At 36.0% G+C, this 24,875-nt stretch overlaps 1 protein-coding gene across 1 annotated transcript; it reads right to left on the reverse strand.

Annotated features, from left to right (window-relative positions):
- Positions 1–1,398: 1,398 nt before the first annotated feature.
- On the reverse strand, positions 1,399–18,027 carry LOC138707313 (origin recognition complex subunit 1-like). Its single transcript, XM_069836621.1, has 3 exons — positions 17,934–18,027; positions 9,447–9,610; positions 1,399–3,576 (listed from the first exon to the last, which is right to left on the reverse strand). The coding sequence occupies exons 1-3, from the start codon at positions 17,934–17,936 to the stop codon at positions 1,773–1,775; spliced, it is 1,971 nt and encodes a 656-aa protein (XP_069692722.1). The 5' UTR covers positions 17,937–18,027; the 3' UTR covers positions 1,399–1,772.
- Positions 18,028–24,875: the final 6,848 nt, after the last annotated feature.

The following is a 24,875-nucleotide window of genomic DNA, read 5'->3' on the forward strand; positions in this document are numbered from 1 at the left end:
TTTGTTATGAAAGTCATGGAAGAGAGATTAATCTTCCTCTTGTAGTTACTCCACAAAATGAAGTCACCAAAATAAGAATCGTGATACCGGTTATTGAATGCGAAATAAATTCATTGACGTTTGCCTTGATGAAATTCATGGAAGTATATGAACTAACTTTGAGTTCGTGATTTCATTGAAAAGCAACATACCGTAGTGAACATTCCGCATAAAACCTAATTTTTTTAACTATATTAGTAGAATCGTTAAAATTTAAAACAGGTTATGTAAGGTACCTTAGACAAACTGGTTCCCGTTGCGGCATCATTTACTGCTGTTTCAGCTGATCTTGATTTCTGGCATTTGCGTTGGTCAGTTGTAGGAGTGGGGGTGTAGTGCTCTTATGGTGGAGGGTGGTTGTTTGTGTATCATGTATTATGATGTCAAATAATGTATGGGTACTGAACTGTAATTCTGTATTAAGTATATGTTGTGGGTGTGTTATTGTATGCTTGTATATTTCATATCGTTCTAACATGTTTAAATGTGGACTTTGTGGTGTGATGTGAAATATTTCCATATCTGTTTCTATGTTATTGCAGTCGTGATTGTTGTTGATAATATGTTCTGCGTAATTTGATGTGATGAAGGGTTTAGTTATAGTTTTGATGTGTTCACTGTATCTTGTTTGAAAGGATGTTCCTCTCTGTCTAATGTAAAAATCTGGGCAGCTATTGCATTTTAATTTGTAAACACCAGTTGAATTATAATTATTTGTATGTTTGTGTTGTGTTATTTGTTGCTATCTTATATTTTAGTTTTCTGAATGAAGTTGCGATTTTGTATGTATTGGTATTATGTTAATGCTATGTAATTTTGTACGGTGTTTGTGTTGGTTTGTTCTGTTTTTGTTTTGCCTTTTTTATTAGTGTGTCTATTATGTTAGGGTTATATTCGTTGTCTTGTGCTATATATTTTATTGTATTTAGCACTTCAGTATAATTGTCATTGTTCATTGGTATATTAATTAATCTGTGTATCATGGTATGGAACTAGAAACAGCCTAATTTTTATCCTACTAGAAATCTTAAGTGCCGAATTTCTTTCCAATTGAAATAATTTTTAATATCCTTAAACGAGACATATATTTAATGAAAGGTGACCGCATGATTACACTTCACTTCCTTCTTCAGAAGGCATTTAGGAGAGTGAGGGGGGATCAACAACTGTAACATAATTTCCTATGGAAAAGTCATGAAACAGTATTTTGAAAATTTAATTCAATTAAGGCAAAATCGACAACATTCTAGGTGATAACTGTGACTCTTCCATTCTTGTATTATATAGTACAGAGGAGAAAAAAATTAGAGGAATATGGTATATGTACATTTCCACTATGCATATATTCAAACTTCAATATAATATGAACACAATATTTATTTAAACAAAGACATGTACTATCATGGTTATCTCCAAAACTTTAAAATATTTTCGTGAACATAATTTAAGAATACAATAATTTTTTTTAAACTTATAGCAAACAATGTTGTGTTACAAATTATTCAAAACAGTTTCAATAAAATACACATTTCCAAAAGACTTTTTTTGATCAAATTTTGAATATTGGAATATTACTTTGCTTCTTTAACATTTATACACTACAAATGTAAACACAAGAACTAAATAATGTTACTACATTAATCTTCTTAAATACACTAACTTGTTATTTATCTTATTACAAAACATTAATTAAACAATGAATTTGAAAGATTTGAACAAATTGGTAATATATATCAATCACAATATGAATTAAAATCCCTTACTGGTTTGGGATAATTTTTAAAAACACCAGCTATGAATTCATTAAAAAAAAAATTTTTTACATTACGTGCAATTGCACGTTCATATTCCTCTACCTCTACTGGGGACAGAACAGATCTTTTGTTCTGAACACTGCTTGAACCACGTGTCGCATTATCTGTAATATTCTTTGTTTTTTTCTTTATACTTTGTATTCCTTTTCTGTCTGTTGAACTTCTAGATGGATTTATACCATTTTCTCCCTTTGACACCCTTGTTTCAATTGACATCTTTTCCTTTCTCATTCTAGGACTACTCTCTCCCTCGTGTTTATTATTCTTCCTTTTAGAAATGTTATTTTTTCCATACTGCTGTTTAATTAAAGCTCTCTCACCAAATTCTTGAGAATTTATTTTTAACGCTGATCTTTTTTTCCCATCTTTATCCTTCCCATTAATGTTTCTATTTAATTTTGGAGTGTTTCTTTTTGATTCTGTCTCAATATCGGATTCTTCAGACCGGATTAGTTGAAATATATCAGATTTTAGTTCAGTAGATTTCTGAATTGGTTTTACCTTGGATTTTATGTTATTAGCATTGTTTGAATTAGATGTGGAATCATTTTCTATCTTTTTGTTTTTCCTTATAAAAGTTACATTGTTTCTTGGCAATTTTATTTTCTTTCTATTGACTTTCTTTATGCAGGATTCATTACTAACTTCACTTGTCTCGTTCAGGGACTTCTTCTTTGTCATTCTAGGACTATTCTCTCTCCTCGCCTGTTTGTTAACACTATCTGTAGAATGGTTATTCTTTTCACGTTCCTCTATCATTACATGTCTGTCTTCACATTTTGCAGAATTTATTAGCAATAATGAACCTTTGTGATCACCGGCATGATGTTTGTGTTTCTTTGCCTTCTTCAATTTCATGCTTCTGTGTAATTTCGGACTAATTCTGCTTGATTCTACATTAGTATTAGTATTCTCAGTCTTTACTTCATTGAAATACCTTAGATTTGTCTCTTTACTTTTGACACTACGGCCATTCACCAGTCCTGACTGTGTTGAACTTGTTTGTGTGGTTATTACATGTTTCGGTTTCTTCATCAACTGAGTATTCCTTTTGTTAACTCTAAAATGAGTCTTGCTTGTGGAACTGTTGAAAGAGCCGATTTTTGGCGAGCTGGGTATTTCCTTCCCATTCTTCTTTACAATTCTGGAGTTTACTCTTGTATTCCCAGGATAAAGGCGTGGATTAGGTATGTAATCAATATCATCCATGACATCCAGTATGGACCATGATTCCACTTTCTTTAATCGTGGGATTTTAAAACGTAATCTCACACTATCCTTTTCTTTTTTCCTCATATTTCTGATATAATGCTGACTATATGGAGATATGTATGGTTTCACTACTTTCTTCTCCCTTTTTCTGGGTAAAGTTAATTCGGTTTCAGGACAGTCGTCAAGGCCTGGTTTCTCTTGCGGAACATGCATTCCATATCTCTCTTCACTCGAGTATGTTATTTCTGAATCAGACACACCATAGAGTTCATCTGCAATTTGGTTATTCTTCTCTTCCAACATTTTATGATATAATGTATTACGCCAAATTAATGGTTTCAGTTTGCAGAATCTTCTGAAGAGTTCTCTTGTAACTTTTGGACACTCCCTTTCAGACGAGAAATGGCAAACTGTGCCATCAGCCTTTAATAAGTTCTTAATAAAGTGGGAGGGAGTCCAATATTCAATTGGAGACCTAGAATTCCATTTTGAAGTATATTCACGTTCATCCCTGAAAGCAAAATTATAATAAATAATAAACAGCATGATTATCACTATATTAAGTCTCATATATGGATAATATGTCTCTATATTAACAGCAATACACGATGAATAATGACAACTGCGTTTAGCTTGGCTAGAAAATCCCACATATGCGCCCCTATCATGATCCATGGTCAAGTATTCCGTAACTAGTATATGGATGTATCGAAATGAGAAGGACGTAAACGAATGTCCGGCATCTAATCCCGAATTATCGACTAAAGGAATAAACACACAAATTCTAGGTAGATAAGCATTACAGGTGTGTTGGCGGCAAATCAACTAGGAGCAGATGACTCAAAATTAAAATCGCCACTCTGTAGAATAACTGGAGGTTAAAACAACTGACTCACACCCCATTTTCCCTACAAATAAATCTCGCGAAAAATTTCAGTCGAAATAAAAGGAGCGAAACTATTGGAGAAATACCTTCATGGGTTACAAAAAAAGACAACTGAATGTTGCAATTTTATTTGGAATATCATAGTAATCAACAACAGGTGGTACATATTGGACAAGGAAATTGAAGACAAAAGCAAGACATATAATGAATAGCATAGAAGTAGAATAGGCAGTGGCTGGGCGTCCTATGCGTTCAATGGTTCAGAGAATAACCAGGAAAAACAATTTAATTGTTTAAATAAATTTATTTATAATTTACACTATCATTATTTGTTTCTTGCTCATCTTTAATAAATTTACTTGTGGCTCTGATGTATTTTTGTCGTATGAAAACCTATGAACCACAGAGATCGCACACATATACGAATACATGCTTACAAGTGCTTTCGAGGTTCAATTTCTCCTCTGAACCTGGTGGTTGCGCTGGTGTTAGCTTCAATCTGTAGCTGAGATCACGCTTTTAGCATGTATATGTTATTGATTGTTGTACTTATTAATGGTTTCTTACAATCCTTTAAATGTCCATTTAGTCTTTATTGATGGTTTAGTCTTTAGTTTCTCTAGTCAAGAACTTGTTCTATCTTTTCAGAATTCAGAAAAACAACATTGTCCTACAGGAGCGTCTCGTCCTTTGGGGCTTTTGGGGCTCAGCCTCACATGAAAATTTGCGTAATAAATTATTTCAGATATTTACGAACAACTCTCGAATATAGAGTTAGTCTCGTTCTCTTTATAGTCAAGGTTTGGACTTCATCTGTGCAGAGGAGATGCTATAGTCTTCTGTTGTAGAAGCGACAGGTAAATTCTAGCCCGGAGATGTTAGAACCCCAATACAGATCTTACGAGGAGAGTATGACGTAGTTCCTGGTTCGGAGTAGTGCTCAGTGCATGGAGATGCTAGATCCTATAATACAGATGTTGCGAGTGAAGGTGCTGGGAGAGGGACGACTGATGGAGCTCGTTCAGTTCTGTCATGGTCACGTTCGTATCGCGGTAAAATAGTGTAATACAAGTAAAAGTAATGTAATTTTACGAGCAATAATGAAATGACTTTTTAGTTTTAGTACCACGCATGACAAACTATAATCAAATAGCCCTGACAAATTCTAGGCCACGAGACACCACTGTTCTTGATATATATGTAATGTCTACCCCCACATAATCTGCTTTCGTAAGCCTGAAAATGAATATATATCCTAAAGTAGTGAAAAGACGTAGCCATTAAAAAACTTGTAATAGTACCTCATTTGTTAACACAATTTTCATAGTATTTCATTTTCTAAATTTTGTAAGGCTATTTTCATCAGTCTAACAGTGAAAATTAAAAAAAAAGAAGATTACACATTTATAACTGGTCATAAGTGAAAATAGTGAGCACAAACCTAATCATTTTTAAAATGAAGAATATACCTGTTTGTAAACCAACCATAGCATAAAATAACTGTCACTCATCCACAACTGACAAAATTGAACTTTACTTCTGTATCACAGAATGAGACTGACACAGTTCATAAATATCACGTGCTTATATTTAACATTGTAAATGCTGTAATTTATGACAAGGATATTATCAAAGTTTATAATTCGCTCTTTGCACCTCAACTATTCCACTTAATACTATAAACATCCCAATGCTTTTGTAAGAAATCGATTCTTTTTTTGCTTTTGTCCAGTTAGATTGGTTTTTAGGAATATGGTGTGTCAGTCATATGTCGAGCATCAAATCTACTGCTTGGCCCACGACAGACTCTGACAGGTCCATTGTACCTATTCAGTCGAGATGTTTCATCAGAGAAAATTATATTCGAGAACAGCTAATCTTCGAAGCCGCAGGGCTGCCCAGAAAGAAAACAATGAAAAAGAATAAGCTGTAGACCACCTAACCTTTGTGACCAATCTAGAATATTACAAATTGGGGAAGTAATTCTATTTCAGGTCTCTGTAAAACTCCATGTCAATTGGAGAAGTCAAATTGAACTATATAAAACAATGATCCGTAGTATAATTATATATGGAAGTGAAAATTGGACTTTCACAAAAAAATCACAGAATGCAGTTGACAACTTCAAAAGAAAGGTGTTAAGGAGGTTATTTGGACCAGTGCTAAGGGAAGGAAAATGGAGAATCTGATATAATCATGAATTATACACCTTATACGATATAGCTTTGTCAACTTTCATACGGATCAGGAGACTGCAATGGGCAGAACATACAGTCAGGATGGAGAAGGGAAGAATACCAAGGAGAACTTTAGAGGGGCAATATGAAGGAAAAAGACCTGTTGGAAGACCACGGAATAGATGGGAAGCTGTGGTTCAAGAAGATACTATCAGTTTGCTGTGATTGCGGAACTGGAAGGTGGCAGCAAGGGACAGAGAAGAATAGAGAGGAAGAATTGGGGAGGCCATGGCCCAAAAACCTGCTGAAGAGCCATAGATAGTAAAACTCCATTTTAGCGTTATTCAGGGAAGGAAAAAAAAAAACTACATGCATAGGGTTCTATCTTTCTCCTTCATGAAGCTCCAAATTTCAATTTTACCATGTAACCTATATATACATGCATCTATTATTTTCAGCAAATTCATTTTCTTTGCATCTTTTCAAGTGTGTTTCAGAATGAATTACGACAACACTCGAAAAAGAACGAATTTCGATAAATCCATTTGTGTTTGCATATGTATCTGTGCTCTGAGCCTCTGAACATGAGTAATATCTTGCCTTTGGGATTTAGAATATTCAAGCGGACTATTATTTTTTCTTGGTACTGTACAGTCGCTCCAAAAAATATTGAGAACACTTTTGATAGCACATATGACAGAGTCCCAACACTGCATTCACACGAGCACAGTTTCTGCATTTTAGGTAAGTTTGCAAGTTAACTGGATTCATATTCGAATATGTAAGAAAGAAAAAGAACAAGTCAGAGAACTATATGATAATTACACGGTTCCTGATTGGAATCGACCAGTGACAGTTGGAGACTGTGTAGGTTCAAATTCTCTTAACAACCATTGTTTTTAATTGAGCTCATTCCACGTTGTTATGAGAGATGTGGACAATGTCATACAAAGAGAGTATAAAACATATTATGAGTACACTTTCCTCATAAGTTTAATTTTTGGCTGTGGGCTCTAGAACTATACAAGAAGGAAAACAAAAGAAAACAAGGGAAAAAAATTATTTCCAGCCTTAAAACGTGAGTTCCGTCTCTACCCGAGGCAAACAAAAATTAATAAGATCTCTGTCGACCTTGCTACTGTATGACCTCTCACTCAAAGTCGATCGGGCATAGTAGTGAGGTCTTCCAAGTAACTCTCATTGAGAGCGACTTCTTCCCAAAGCTTGAGTACAATTGAATTGAGCTCATCCTTGGTTGTTGGTCTGTGACGGCGTTTTTAAAGAGTCTCCTTCATAAGGCTCCAGACGTTCTCAGTGGGGTTCAGGTCAGGAGAATTCGGTGGCCAAGGTATCGCTTTGATCCTCTGCTGCTGAGCCATCAATGATGTATGAACTGGACGATTATCCTGTTGCAAGTGAATAAACTGTCCTTCAGGATAATTTAGGTCAAGGGCTGGACTCAACCAAAGACTCAAAAGGTCTTGATATACCGTGAAATTGAGAGTTCCCAGAAGTCTCAGTAGCATCCTGGCACAGTGACATGTCATCCAACTCCAGCAATGAACACTAAAACGGCCACTTCTATGAGCAGTAGAAATCATACCTGGCATTGGATTCAGAGTATACATGTAGCTGCCCCACAACTCCATCCGAAAATATGATCTCATTGGAAAAGACTACATCCTCCTACGCAAAGTTCAGCATTTCAGTGGCATGTGCGAGGCAATAAAGTATTTGAGCATCTGTCAAACAGACCTTTTTTTAGCAGCAATGTAGTTTTTAAACCCTGCATCCCTAAGTCAGTAGCGAACAATCTGCACCAAAACAGGAAATAAAGACAAAGTCCTCAGTTTGACAGCAGATTGAAAGGGATTCACCTCAACTGCTGTCAAGAGGGAACCATCTTGCTCCCTATTAGAGATGCGTGGGTGGCCTATAGAATACCTCTTTGCTACTTGAACACTATCCCATTGCCTAGCTGTAGAAGCAGGAATGACATGTCACCGACCGGCCGAAAGACCTACTCTCACAAGAGCTAAAACTCCTGACCTTTCTCTGAGCTCCGCCATTTTATGAATGATCATAAACAAAGTTCTGCTGCCATCTAGCGACAAATATAACAACATAAGATTATAGATTCACTGTTTTTAAATGTTATTCAAACATTCCATTAGAAATATGCTCATTTTTCATAACAAACACTAAAGAATTGAAAATTAAGATTAATAAACTTTTCGCAAAATATTATCTCTAAGCACATTAACCAAAAAGTCATCTATGAGATGAAGTGAAAAATTTATCTTGAACATAAAGAATGGACTGGAATCGAACTCGCAACCTTCAGATATGTTCCTCTATGCCTTAACCATCTACGCTAAACTTTCACATTTAAGAGTAGAGCTGCTGTATATCATACTACTAAAAGTTGACAGATATACCTAATTAAAAGCGATATGTGTATTTCTTAATTTAAGTGATTACAATGAGCTAATTTAAAAGTCAATCAATTAAATTCAACAATTTCGTTCTCCAGAATAATGCGATAAAATTAGGTACGGAGAAAAAGGTTTTAAATAACACAATATTGTTTTCTGTATGGTGTGAACTGATCGAGATGGTATAATGCATGCACAGATGTGCCCAAGAGATACTTTGAAAATATTATGGGCTCATTCTTTTTTGGAGCGACTGTACATACTTGGTTACATACATTTTTTTATTTGGTTATTTAACGACACTGTATCAACTACGAGGTTATTTAGCATCGATGGAATTGGTTAAAGCAAGATGGTATTTGGCAAGATGAGGCCGAGGATTCACCATATATTGCGCGCGCACGCACGCACACACACACACACACACACACCACAAAAAAGCACACACATATTTGGATTTTGAATCTATAGTGAATAGCTTTGGCATCTTGAATTACAAGTGGATTATGTTCCTATGATGCCAGCAACCCTCGTTAAATTATTTTTCTTAAACAAATGTAAAATTTCTACATACATGCCTGTAGCAAAGTTTTTACTTTGTTCTGGAGGCCTGACCCTGGACTTGACTAAATGGAGTTAGATTTTAAGTTGTTAGAAGATTGGTGGTGGTAATAATAAATATTAGATTTAACAAGTGAATCTAAGAGATCAGTAGTGTCAAATATAACACCATCCAAACCAGGATCGACTTTATGTTAATGCAGTATGTGTACATATACAACAAAATACTATGAGATTTATAGCAATAGCAGTTGGAAAGACACTTGAACATTCGTGCATATTTTAAAGGTTTATATTTAATAAGAATATTTTGCATAATTACAGATATCCCGCAACATTGAGGCGATACGCGTTTTCGAATATCCAGATGGCGTAAATTTTAGGTATTTTAAATTGTTTCCTCTTCCTGCATATTCTCTTGTGTTTCGAAATACTTCCTTCTAACATTTTAATTGGTATCATTCTTCTCTCTTGGTCCAAAATATTCTGAAAAAATGTAAACAATAATTTATAGGCATTAACTGTAGGCTATAGAATGTGGTGGTTACAATAAAAACATGGGGAACAAAACGAGAAGTCCTATCGTGTTAGCAAAGAACATGAGTACATTCTTTACGGATTAAATAGAAAGTGAATTCAATTTTGAAGTAGGCTGAATTTCTAGAGAATTATACACCATTCCTGAGAATAACTTTTCTTTTTTCCACATTGTTATTTAACGACATTGTATTTAGCGTCGATGAAATTGCTGATAGCGAGATGAGGCCTAGGATTCGCCATAGATTACGTGACATTCGCCTTACGGTTGGGGAAAGCCTAGGAAAAAACCAATCAGTAATCAGCTCAAGCGGGAATCAAAACTACGCGCGAGCTCAATTCCAGATCAGCAGGCAAACGCGCTTCCGCCTGAGCCATGCAAGTGGCTAATAACTTGTTCCACCATTGATAACAATGTGTATCTGTGTCACGAAAACTAAAGAAAAATTGTATTAATGTCATTGTATAACGCAATACAGAAAGATAAATTAGGATTTGCATGCAAACAAAGTATCTATATAGCCTACTCCGAGATACACATGCATGTACACATAATATACAATAAAACGGTACTAGTATTTAACCTTTCAGTTCTGAAATAATATCATAGCTAACGAATGGCATGGAGAAGTAGAGACAACAAATACACTGTACTATGTATGGAGATAACTTATCTTTAGTAAAAAAGAATACTGAATAAAGCTTTAATACAATAAAGAATTGCCCATTTCTAATTTTTTTTTAGTGAGAAATGTTTCATTCTCACACTCTTTCACGAACATATCATACATAAGTTAGACATAGGTAAGCCTATGTTCTTCCCATCGTCAGCTATACAGCTAGGGCATTTTAGTAGGCTACATTAGATGTAGAAATACCGGACAGAAATTTCAGACTGTTCTGCAATGCCAATACTTACATAATACATTACCAGTAAGTATTTGCAATGCAGAACAGTCTGAAATTTCCATCCGGTATTTCGAACTGTAGGCCTATAAATTTCCTCAATAATTTCATCGGGTCTATAATTGTAAATATCCAAATATAACCCACGCTTTAAATGCTTACATTCCACTGGCAAAATGCAAATTCTAAACTTATAAGAGATACGGTAGGCCTAATAGTGTCTTACTTGTCGTACTTCAATCCATGGAAAATAACATTTCGATCTAAAACCATACACTTACATTAGAAAAGAAACATTCACGAGAAAGTAAAATTAGAGATTTTTCATTGTGAATGACCTATATATATAGATTATAAGTAATGGATTCACACAAAACAAAGCGTCTGTAAACATTACTACATATCTACCGCCATCTTGTTCACTAGAAAATGCGTTTCGTATATATTTAATTGTCAGTTGTACATATTCACTCACAATAATTGTGTAAAATGTTTATATTATACACTAAATTCAATTTATTTCAATATTACTCACCTAATTGAATAAAATATAACACTCAATTCGAAGCAACATAATACTCCAATTACATATATCAACCATGATAGTACAGTAACCTGCACCAAACATTACAAAAAAATAAATTATTTTTTACAGCATAATGTCCCTCCTTCACATTGCAACTATTTCCCATACTGATGATAAAGTTAATTATATAATCCACTCACATTACGTTTTAACTTTTAACATTCTTTGATTTCACAAGACAATATTATGTATCTTATTACCGGTACCTTAGTGTCCAGGAAATTTTCTGTCAATTTTAATTAATTGATCAGTGCAACACCACAGTCTAGTAAAGCTAAATGTACGTAGTAAATATGCATCTGTAGATAGTTGCTAACCACTAGGATCGCTACTATCGCCTCATTACAGACAATGCGAAATAGTACCTGCACAGTCTATTGTTCCTAATATCCTGATAAACTCAAGCTTCGTGACTGTATATACTAGACTGTGGCAACACGAAAATTCGAAAAATATTCAGTACTTTAATGGCATCATTTCATGTAACGGCAAGTGTAAAGACGGCCATGTTCAACACCCTGCTTCCAGGGGAGTAGCGTGCATGGATGCGGGTGATTTGTCGCATCCCCTGAATTTTTCTGAACAAAAAATATATTTATCGTTATTTACCGGTACTTTATTTTGTGTGTACCGTATCATGTTATACCTGTTACACATAATAATTATTATTTCAAGATTGTTTCAAATTTTAAATGTCGCTGCTACAGTGATGGAAATATATTACACGATGTGACGAAGGCACGCGCCCGAGCCAGTTTATAAACGGCGAGTTCTTACTCCCAAGAAATGTGGTTGTGTATGTCGCATCGGTAGGGCTATGTGAGAGCGAGGCAACGTTCAACTGCTGAGTGGAAGAACGTCATTTATACCAGTGTGCAGGGGATGCGATGTAGATTACGCATAACCGTGCTGAGCCTGCGTGGCAAAATGTGATGGTATCACTCGCATCAGTTGAGCTGTATGAAAACAGGCAACTGCTGAGTGGAAGAACGTCACTTATACCGTGTGAGAGGGTTATGATTTAGGTTCCGCATTTGGCGACGCGCATGTGCTTACATTCAATTTTTCTGTTTGTTTTATGACTCCGCTGCATGACATATTTCGTTAATACTAACAGTAATACTTTCAAAAAATATTTGTAAGAGTTGTACTTTATTTATAGTGCTTTTTAAGTTAACCTACAATAACTGTAGGCCCTAAATGTGTAATTTTGCCACAACTTTCAAGCGATAGAATAGCCTAGCCCATGTGATTTAGGACTCGCAACTGCAGGTAAGATTGCCGAACCGGGAACTTCCGTGTTGTTAATGATGATAAAACTAGCTGTAGATGTATAGGAATGAGTAAACTTTTTGAGCCTTTGTTTATTATTTTCTCGTGAAAAATCTATGTGGAATGATACAGATTATAGTGATTTAAATAATATTTACAGACCCAGGAAACGACACAAAGACTCTGCAAGTCACAACACACAACAAGTATGGAAAAACAACTGCATTTCTTTTGCAAAACCTTAAGTATTGAATTTGGTTTAAGTGATCAATATAGGCTTCAGGGGCGGCTTTAGAGGTAGTGCCGTTGTGCCATGGCACTACCAGAATACAGAAGGAAGAGGAGAATTCATATTTTCCGCTCAAAACCTGAGAGAAACAAGTTACGCTTATACAAACTCTACCGTCAATTATGATCTTTGCAGCGAAACACGTTGTAACCAGTGTTTGGAGGATGGATCTGTGCCAGGCACTACATCCCATAAGAAATATAATGGGATCCGCGCGCAATCTTCATGTTCGCTCGTCCTTTTCAGCATCTAAAACATGATCTAAAATGTGCCGGGCACAATTTGCCGCTGGCTTTTGCGATGCTTGTAAAACTGTATACATCCCCATTTACTACGCCAATCCCTTACTACCTCTCGCTCTGTCTGTCCTTCCGCTTTGTCGGAACAAGTTTCTTAGAGTGAAGACTGCAACAATAAGATAATAAAATCTCTCCCGGTTTCTTGAAAACTTGGCTTGAGAAAGTTTTCACTTTATTATTTCTACCAACAGTACCAATTGTAGTGTGAACGTGTTAAGTCGTGAGGTTGTCATCGTAATAGTGGTCGTGTTATCGTGTTGTGTACTGTGAAAAAATGAATTCGGTTGACGCTTTATTGAAATCTCCGTATTTAACATTAACATATGAAAACAAACTTCGTGTTAAATAATTAGGCAGACCTACACCGCACTTAAATATTCATCAAAAGCAGCAAAGTGCTAAAGTTAACAGATCTCGCAAATTCAACCCAGATATTTATTTTATTTAAAAAACAACTGGTTGTGTGGATGTGTTGTGAAAAATGCGTTCTTCTGTTTCCCATGTGTTCTGTTCGGAGGTGAACTTAGCTGGTCAAAAGTGGGTGTGACAGAATTAGTACATTTATGGGATAAAATAAAAATACATCATAAGTCAAAGATTAATATGAATAACGTTCTCAGTTTGTCTATGCTGGGTAAAGCGAACAATGAAAATCAGTTAAATTCACACTACAGACTCGCGATTGCAAAACACAACGAGCAAGATGATGAAAACAGATGTGTGTTAAATTTAAGAATAAATTGCATACGATTTTGTGGGGCACTAGATTTAGCACTAAGAGGGCACGATGAATCTGAGGAGTTTTGTTTGCAAAATAGACAACTTCAACAAAAAAATGATGGGTTTATTTTCAAGTCAGAAGAATCGGCGAATGGGTTTTATCTATCGCGCATATTAACCTGGTCAACAAAAGTGCTCAAGTGCTCCAGTTGTATACATTTTGGTGAGTGATTATTATTATTATTATTATTATTATGATTATTATGATTATTATTATGATTGTTATTATTATTATTATTATTATTATTATTATTATTATTATTAGAGACGAGAATTTCATGCACTATAAAATCCCAAAATATGCATGCATTCATGCACTATCAAACAATGAAATATGCATGATCAGGCGAAAAATACATTAAAATATGCACTTTTATTTTTGTTTCAAATGTCTTATTTCACTTCACTTTTTTTGCACAGTTAAAAACCTAACAAAATTTTTAAATTGGTTTCTGTAAGGTTCCTGCACTTGTCAGTCAATATGTTTTTGTAGGCAGGAAATGACCTCCCTATATTGAAGAAGCTTACGGGTTTAAACCTGAATGAACATATTTGTGACAGTGTCAGGTCAAATTCTTCATTCAAGTTTTCGCCACAAATAACCTTCTTCACTGAACAAAAGAATCCGCAGTCCGGGTTAGCATTTAGGACCCTGTCCAATTTGTTTTTCGCCGCTACATCCACTTTCCCACGGGCATAACTGAGGGATCTATGAAATTCTTTAAAGATTATTTCTTTTGTTGCATTCTTGCAATATGTGAAACAGATGCGACATGCTGGTCGACTTGAAATTTTTTAGTGCATTTCATCTGAAATTATAATAGACCTTACGGTTACCTAGATACGATTTAAAAACGGACATTGTAATTTAATAATTATTTAAAACAAGTTTTGTAATTTTTTTACAAAGAACAATTGCCATATAAAATATTCGGAAACAGAACAGCATTCCTTAACTCTTTACTCCAACAGTCGCAAAATACGACATCCTCATCTGACCTAATAAAATCTTTTCCTTTAATCCCTGTGCAAAGAGTACACTTTTGGAATCTTTAAATTGGAAACATATTAGAACCACATTAACACGCGCAAACAGAATAAACAAGCACATTAACAACTTACGATATTCACACACTGCAAACATAGTTTAACGATGATTCCAATTAGGGAAGAAGAATCGCTACTAGTACTAGAAAAGGAAGAGAATTTACAACCTCCCTGAAAGAGGATGCTTTTGCCCTAATTTATTTGTCGGCAATTTATATTTCCTCTCTACTTACTATTCTCAAAATATCCAACGTAGTAAATTCATTTATGACACGCAGTGTATATATGGTCGTCGGTAAAGTGCTGTAAAAGTGGACTTCCGTCCAGGGAAAGGTCCTCTAACACCTTATTGTGAAAATCTTAACATTTTATTTAATTTTTCTGTTATTTAGTTTTTTTTTTCTTTTTCTTCTTCAATCCTGATTCCTGAAGCTAAAATATGGGACATAAAATCGAGAAACTGAGGTGTCCACACAAAACCATTAAAACATGCGTTTAAACTGAATGTAACGTATATTATATGCATTATTAAGCTAAACATTACCTAAATATGCATTATGCATGTTCTTATACCTAAAAAGTCGAAAACATGCAAATATGCACGGGAAAAGTACACATATTTGGAACCGGAAATTAATGAAATGGATTAGTACTAAGTTTGAGCTTTGTCCTATGTTCCTATAAAAACTTGCATTTTCATGGAATTCTCGTCTCCAATTATTATTATTATTATTATTATTATTATTATTACTATTATTATTGCTTATTTCTTGTCTTTGGTTTAGACCATAGGCGGATCCAGGGAGGAAACAGTAGGAAAAAAAGTTACCCTTCCCCTTAGGGTATCCTGGATCTACCACTGATTTTGGCACTAGGCATTAAATATGTATGAGCCGCCACTGATAGGCTTTCTACTGAAAAGCATAGCGAACTTGTTCGACAGAACAGAAAAATTCTTGGCCATTCTATAAGTGTCTTTGAAAATTAGGTCTTGCATTAGAGGGCATGACGAGAGCAGTGGCGTATATTGGTTTAAGGGTCTGGGCTACCACTGACCCTATTATTACACAAAATATATTTAAAATCCCTATAATAAAATTCCTTACATATTTATATGTGAATTCCAGACGTCTTGATTGGGACGAAAATACTTTGATGACTTCGTCATTGAAATTACAGTTGGGCTGCTTGCGAAGTTTCTGTAGAAATGACTTTTCAATGGACATCAGTGCCAAGCCAGATAAACGTTCTTGTGTATGAGTTGGTCTACAGTAGGATTTTATTCTCTTCAACGCAGAAAATGTTCTTTCTACCGGTGCTGACGTAGCTGGTATTGTCACAATTAATGTTGCCAATTTAAGGACTCCAGGAATAACTTGGTTCAGTTGGTTTTCATATATGGCAGATAATATTTCATCGATAGGTTTGTTCGAAAAATCAAAGACTTTTGCTGAATATATTACACTTAATTCATTTTTCAAATGTACTTGATCAAAGTGACCGCTATAGGACTGAAATAATTTGTTTAGTGCCTCATTCGGGAAGTTTTCTCTATAAGCAGAAAATTTTTGAGAATCTAGAAGATGTGTGAACTGAAGCTTTCCATAATCAGAAAATCTGTCAGTAATTTCCATGTGCATACGATCTAGTATGCTGCAGTACAGCTGCCTGTATTTCAATTCATCATCTCCTTTTCTTCGCTTTAATGGTGGTTCCATTGTATTGGCTGAAGAATTTTCATTTTCCATATTACTCCATATGGACGGAAACCCACTACGTCTGAACTCGGATATAGTATTTTTTAACTTTGATACCTCTTGCAAGCAGTATGCTATGTCTTGACTTTTTGTCTGAAGAATATTGTAGAGCACATCTGTATGTGCGAACACTCTAGCATAGACTTCAAGAAGAAATATATTCTGAAAATGTGTGAAAAAATACAAATATCCTTGAGCCTGCACAATTACATCATCATTCCAGTTTTCTTCAGAGTCATTACAAATGACATTTTTAAAGAAAGCTGTCAGTTGTTCTCTGTATTCCTTTACTGTATTTACAAGCCGAGATGTAAAATTGCATCTAGTTGGTGCTACTTTTGGGAGTTTCTTTTTCATAAATTCCTTGAGTTGTTCTGATCTTTTAGGAGATGATGAGAATAATGCAGCTAAACCCGACAGTGTTTTGAAAAAAATGCGGCATTCTGGAATGGATGAAGTAGTTTGTTGCAAAACGAAATTGAGAACATGGCCTTTAACAATGGACAAATAGTGCTTGAGGATACTTTTCTTGAACTTTTGTTTTTAAGCCATTAATATTTCCCGCCATAACTGAAGCACCATCGTATGTCTGTGCAATTAACTTATTGCCGACATTGTATTCTGCTGTAACACCTTCCACATGCTGAAACAAAGCAGCAGCAGTTTTGTCCGAACTGACATTTGTGAATCCTATAAACCGTTCTTGAACATTGACAGTACTGTCGACGTATCTTAAAACAGTGGACAATTGACTCTGACTAGAGCAGTCACTTGTTTCATCAACAACAATGGCCACAAAAGGTGCTTCTTCTATTTGAGATTTTATGTTCTTTATCATAACCCCACTTATAGCAAATATTAAGTCATTCTGAATTGCGGGAGAAGTACCACGAAATACTGTTGAACTTTCAAGATGATTGGCCAGTAAATGGTCAAATTCACTTAAGAAACTTAAATATTCAATATAATTTCCTCTATTGTCTGATTCCACACTCTCATTTTGACCCCAATTCTTGTTTTCCTAGAAAGCAGACTGCGTTAATAAGACGCTGTAAAATCTCCCGATTTTTTTTCACAAGAGCATTGTGTTGGTTGATGTGTAGAGCTTTTTGCTTATCTAGCTGTAAATCAATTCTTGTCTTCCCAAAGTATGCAAAGTTCATGCTACTACAAACATGAGCTTTTGATTTGTCGTGTTTTAGGACTGCCGTTCGAAGGGATTTCATATTAGAAAACCCCTCTTTTGACCACACATTAGTTTCGCGGCTAAATAACAAACATGGCCAGCAAAATAGTTTAGACAGTTTAGAACTACCACACAACCAATTCCACTTACCATATGATGTTAAAGTGAAATGGCGTGTGCACTCACGCTGTTTTTCTTTTACGTCCATGGACCAAAGATGGTCTCGTCTCAGCTTACATTACTCTATTTAGACGTACAAAAAAAGATCCTTCTGCTGAGCTCGAGACCGCTTATATAGCTTTACATTACAAAAAATCCCTTATCAAAGTCCAAAGTCGTTAGTGACTACGAAGGTCAAACCGTTAGGCGGCCTGACAAAGTCCGGACCCTATTGATCGTCATTAGAGGGTAAACACACTGGGTTTGCCAATGTTAGAATTGGTACTTTGTACCCCCTAATGGCGACGCTGAGTCGACTTGGATTCCTAGAGGACTAGGAATGCGAGGTCCATCCTCTGATGAGGATGAGGAACATATCTCCTTCCCCTTGAACTGAGCATTGCTGTCCTCAGGACATAACTAGCATATTGTTGCTTCGCGCCTGCGAAGAAACCAATCACGAGAGTGGCAACTCACCCGGCCTACACTGCACGATGGAAACAGAAGGGAGCGGGGGACGGGCAGTTGTGCGACAGGACAACGTGAGCGGAAGAGTCACAGGCTACCCCTCGTAGCAGCGGTTTCTCCAGTGTTGCTGCCTTGACAACTTGTTTCTTTTCGAGAGCAGAGAGCGCATGTAAATCTAACAATTACTTTAATTTTAATTACTGTGGTAAAACTAATAATACAAAATTATTACATTATGTTATATTATAAACTTTTTCTTTTGTAATTTCCTTGGGCTACCGCTGGTAGCCCCGGTAGTCCGCAAAATACGCCCCTGGACGAGAGTAAATCCTCCAAGAATAAAGACAATTTTTTTTAATGTGATTGTAAGGCACGACAGTTTATTGAAAACATACTTAGAATACTGCACTATGTTTCGTGGCCTTTCATCTTCAATTCAGAAATTTCAGAGTGACTTGATATTTTCAGTGGGCGAAGTCATGGATAATAAAATTAGGAAAGAGGATTATAAAGCACCGTTCATAGCTCTAATAAAATTCTGGATGAGAGCTCTGACATAGTATGAAATCACAGTTATCTTCAATTCTGCGAGATGTAACAAAATGGCGACATTGAAGGAGTTTTCAAAAGGAACAGACGTCAGCATGGATAGTCCGCAAACGCTCTTCTTGAACATGCTCTCGAAGTCATTAACGATTTTGATTGCAATGATAAACTTATTGCTCAAACCTACGATGGCGCGACTATGATGGCGGGAGAACATGATTTACATGCAACATTTCACAGCCATTGTAAGTCAGCGATTTTTGAGTACGCTACGCGTATAAATTTATTAAACCTTGTCTCAACTCAGTCTGCCAATTTTATGAAACAAGTAAAAGTGTTCTTCACTAATCTTGCTGGATTTTCGATTTTTTTTTTCTCTAAATCATCAAAGTTGGAATGCTTATTTGAAGCAATAATTGATAATGACAGTGGCGGCTCGTGAACTTGTGGATTGGGAGAGCTGCAGTAGATTTTGGTACAGGTACATACAAATTTCACTTCTTGATACCATTACGAATAAGTATAGGACAAAAAATAAATGCACTACATATCGAAAAACCAAAACTTTCTCACTTAGTTGGGAGATGTCTGTGGCATAATTTGCTAATCGCTAAAAAAAACTAATACCATCGATTTCAGTCTGAAATTCTGATCGGCAGACACTCAACTTCCAATCCACCAGTTCATTCTGAATTGTCTTAGAATTACCTTTAAACAGTGGCATGTTCCAAATGATTTTTGAGAGCTCGTTTAGATTACTCACGGACTGTAGCAAACCACGAAATACACCAGGGTTCTTCGAATCGTTTTTTCATCACGTCCCCTAAGGGGAAGTTCATATTGGCCACAAAATTTGATACAATCAATATTTTTTAAAATAATTTCACGATTTTTCCTCACTTCTTGATTATGTTTGAGAATGTTTGTTCTGTTCGCTTCATTTAATTGTGCTGCAATGTTAATTTTGCCTAACATAGCCAATGAAACAACATTTTTCAGGTGAGATTGCGAAGATTCGTGCTTTTTAGTTTTTAGGGGCAAATGTCCTCAATCTGTCACACCACTCCTAGTCTATGCTGTATCACCACCGAAGAGGAGGCAACCACAAATGCTTAGCGTAAATTTCATTGTTATACTTCCTTACATATATGCACTATTTCGGCTGGATGAAGCTTGAGTAAGATTTAAGTCGGGTAATGAACGACCCTTTAATTTCACTTCATTACCTACATCAAGGGAAAGTTGAGAAAAATAAAATTAATATTCTGTAATTCACACACACTCATGCTTGCACATTTGCACTGGTTAAGTTACGGTACTAAAACATCACACCAAAGCAACACTCAGATATATGGGATGGTCAACAATTTTCTAAAACTGAAAAAGAAGTCTCTTTCGTATTTTACGTGCTGTATCAAATGGATTATACTCGTGCAATCATTTTGAGTTAAAGCAAATATTAGATTCTGCTGGAGGCTGGATGTATACGTAATAATAAGGCAAAAGAGAATATTAATTTCGTCATATTAACTCGATAAGATTCTACAACATTAAGTATGTGAAGAGAAAATAAAAATTTTGTCATTAAGTTTCAAGGGAATAGAGAATCCATTTGACGTAGCATTACAATAGTGGTGTGGGAGGGGAGGAAAGATCTTCCCTTGTGGCCTGGCTCTGCAAGCCACTGCAGCGAAATATGGGTTTTAAACAGCGGCAGTTTCCCTCAGCTTCCCTTCACCTCTCTACCCTCTCACCAAGCAAGACACACTCTATGATCTGTCCCACCCAGCAGATCCCAGGACGACTTTGAATGCAGTGTCAATTCCAGTACATTAGACGCGCAAAAAGATAATGCATAAGATAATAGTACATATTCCCGGTCAGATGAAATATGAAGCAATTTAGCAATAAAAACTGTAACAATTCTTCTACAACAAATTAAAATAAATATTATTTTTATTTTCCTGTCAAAGCAGGGAGTGCTGCAGCTCCGCAGCTCTTATGGACGGCCCACCCCTGGATAATGAAGATTGTGAATGGGATCACGAAACTGTCGTTTGTGTAGGCCTACGAGGGCTCTTAAGTTTACTGAAGGATTTTGATTTTATTTTCTGCTGATATTATTGGCTGCAATATCTCCACATTCTGATATTCTGTTTCAAAAAGTAACATATGTTGCTTTTTGCAAAACAAAAATTTATAATTTCGAGGAGTACAAGCAAGGACTGAGAAATTACTCTGAGGAATTTTGGGAACGCATAGCTGATTTTTCTGCTGAAAATTATCCTCTATCTGAGAGATCACGTCTGGATGCAATTCCTGGAGAGGGTAAGAAAATTGTATATAGGCGATTGTTCAATGGAATCCTGCACGTTATCAGGAATGATATTATTCAAAAGCTTGCTGAAAATTCCAAATTGAACCTTTTGAGTATGCTTGATCATACACAATTTAGCAAATTCACTCCCTGAAGAAATATTGTTAAATCTAAAAGAAAACTATGAAGCTTATTTTGATTTACTGTATTATCAACAATATAGAAGGTCTCGTTCTATGCGCTTTCGTGTTTTGTGTCTTATGTAAACACGGCCAGGCTTCGGCCCGGTAAATATCCTTATAACTTATCCTACAAGAAAACTTGAAAATTCAAATCAAACATTAATCAATAAGCGGCTATTTCCAGGAACGCAACTCCCGCATATAACGAAAGCAGACTACTGCATTTTAACCATTTAAATGGTCGCATCCCTATGTCAAAATGTCACGCGACGCCACTGTCTGCTTCCTGTAAAGCCATTCCCATTTATATAAACACAAAAATACGAACATTTTTGTTTTCCCAAAAATTCTTACTGTTATTATTAGCCCTGGACTGCATACCCTCTTTTAACAGCTTTGGTTGTATACCTGGGGTTACTAGTCACCCCACATATTCTTTTGGTCTATTCAGTGCTGTAGTTGGTTGGACCCATCTAAAATAAAAACTAGCTGTTACTGTATTAGAAAAAAATATAGACTCGAAAATATATTAATTACGTTCAAATAATCCTTAATATAATTTTAAATGGAGGACAAAGGGGAGACTAAAGATGTCCAATTCAGAATTCATAGAAATAAAATCATTGAATCTTGTATCGAAGTTTTCTGAGAGGTCATTCAAGATTGTACAGCATTTTTCAGAATTGACTACACAATTCAGTGACATCAATAAAGGAAAATGAACCAAATCTTGAGAAGCAATTTGGGTGATCCACATTGAAACTTTTCTTTTGAAACTGAACTGTATCAGTCATCTCGAAGTTGAGTTTATCATTTCCCTGTAACTGTAGATTTGAATCATTAAGATGGCACATGATGTCCATCAAAAACTCCATATGAAATTAACTGATTTAACCACTTTTTTCATAACATGGTCCATTTTTAAAGCCTTGGAACGTAACATTTCTTGGTGTAATATACAGTGGTTAGTTAGGTATTTGTGAAGGATTCAATTAGTCTTTTGAAGTCCTGTAACATTTTATTTCTCCCCAATAAGAGCCGCATTTATAGTAGCCTGAATAACATGAAAAATAATCTGTCTGGTGGTAGTACAGAGCAAGTGTCTAAACGAATGCAACAAATTTACGTATTTATTATGAATAAACTATTAAGGATAGAAGATTGTAAAAGACATCAATAAACAGCACAACTCTCAAAGTTTTATTCTTACTTGCTATGTTGTCTGCCGTGCTCCATTTGGAGCACTAGTGAAACAATGGCGAATGATTGGGAGAAGGCATTGTGTGTGTTGAAGTTAGCAAAGACAGATTCAATCACTATGGTAAAACAGTATTTCCGCACACGTTTTGTTAAAGATCCACCATCTCGGTACCATCAATTCGAAGAGACTGATACTGTGTGTAAAAGAAAGAGCAAAGAGAGGCCACGTGTATCAGATGCGAATGTTGACAATATTAGAGAAGTCTTCACAACTCGCAAAAGTTCACGTACCTAGCCAGTCGTCAGCTTCACCTGCACCAAAAAGTATCTGTGTTCTATGTAAGCAACTGGTCATCAAGCCATACAAACTGCAGATGGTACAAACCCTGTAACCAAATTACAAGATTGTGCATCACCAATGCTATGTGCAGATGCAAGCGAACTTGGAGGATGAAGACTTTGTAGACCACCTAGTTTTCTCTGACAAAGTAACATTCCATGTTAACGAGGTCTATCGTCATAATATGCGAGTATGGGGCACAGAGAACCCTCATGTCATCATTCAGCATGACCAGGATTCACCTAAGATCAACATTTTTTGCGTCATATCACAAAGGAAAGTTTATGGCCTATTCTTCTTCAATGAGGGCACCATAACTGGGATGACCTATCTTCGCATGTTGCAGCAGTGGCTAATCCCACAGCTAGATGAGGACCCTACCTGTTCCAACAAGACGGGGCACAACCCCATTATCACAATGCAGTCTGGCATTAACTGAACGAACACCTGCTTTTCCACTGGACAGGCATTGCTACTGCCAATGACCTGACATGTCGCAATTGTCCACCCAGGTCACCTGACCTGTAAGAGTATGTCATGGACGTTGTGTACGTGCTGCTCCTGCCACAAGATCTACCAGAGTTACGACCATGTTGCCACTGCCATCAAAACCATAGATGTGGACATGCTGCCTCGTGTATGGCAAGAACTTGATCATCATCTGAACATATGCCATGTGACACATGGTTCTCACATTGAATGTTTGTGAATATTTGTGATATAAGTAAAACTTCGAGAGCTGTGCTGTTTATTGATGCTTTGTACGTTCTCCTATCTTTAATAATTTATTCATAATAAATGTGTAAATTTGTTTCATTCTTTTAGACTTGCCCTGTATTTTTAAGTGGTATTAAAATCTACAAATTCTTCTGTAATTCCAAGCTTTATATTCACTCCACGAATAAACACAAATAACTGTGAAGTATTGCATAGATCAGTACTCTCATCTATGGCAAGAGAATAGGCTAGGGATGTCTGATAAAGCTCTTTCAGTTGTTGGGAGTCCTCAGCTAGGTCTTGTACCCTGTCGGCAATGGCATTTCTTGAAAACTGAAGTGATTGATACACATACGGACATACTGTTCTGCCAAATGGCAGGTCTTTCACTACACACCCAGCATTCTCCAATCCTTTCTATTTTCTGTCTTCCTCTTTGTCTTGAGCCGTACCCACCATCATGGCCGTTCACCTAGTACGTCACTTCGTCCATCAGAGCGCTCTCAGACATTACATTATAGATAGTGCTATGAATCCTTTCATATTTCTTTCCAAATTATCCTATTGGCCGGTTGATTACGTCTCACGAGGGGAGAGGGAAAGTGAGTTTACTTGGTCACGGGCAGTTATATCTAAGATCACTCGGGACTCGCACGCTGTAGAGAGAACATCATGGACTCAAGACTCGCACGCCGGATAGATAACATCACGTGTACTCGACAAGTGGAGCTCGAACTGTTTTCAATTCTCGTAACTTAAGTTTATCGTGATAGATTGTTCGAGAACAGTGCGTCACTATATTTCTTTGCATATTTACGCATTATATGGAAGTTTCTTTCAGATGTATATCTTGTGATTTAGCGTGCTTACAACTTGTCTCAGATTTGTATCAGTGGAGTAGGTAAATTTGCGTCGTGATATTTTTATCTTCGATTGTATGTGTTTGAGAGATTGTAGTGCATCGTACTTTGAAATATCGCTTGCTAGTGATACGTCTTGGGGGTAAGTAATTGTGATTGTGTCGAGTAATATATTATGTTTTATATATATATATATTTTTTATTTTATTGGGTTATTTTACGACGCTGTATCAACATCTAGGTTATTTAGCGTCTGAATGATATGAAGGTGATAATGCCGGTGAAATGAGTCCGGGGTCCAGC

This window comes from Periplaneta americana, chromosome 10 (genome assembly GCF_040183065.1).
Source record: "Periplaneta americana isolate PAMFEO1 chromosome 10, P.americana_PAMFEO1_priV1, whole genome shotgun sequence".
Taxonomy (NCBI): domain Eukaryota; kingdom Metazoa; phylum Arthropoda; class Insecta; order Blattodea; family Blattidae; genus Periplaneta; species Periplaneta americana.

Excerpts from the sequence above, each read along its gene's own strand:
- LOC138707313 (XM_069836621.1), bottom strand. Across the intron at positions 3,577-9,446 it reads CTCAATGTTGCGGGATATCT|GGATGAACGTGAATATACTT; the intron begins GTAATTATGCAA and ends TTTTGCTTTCAG.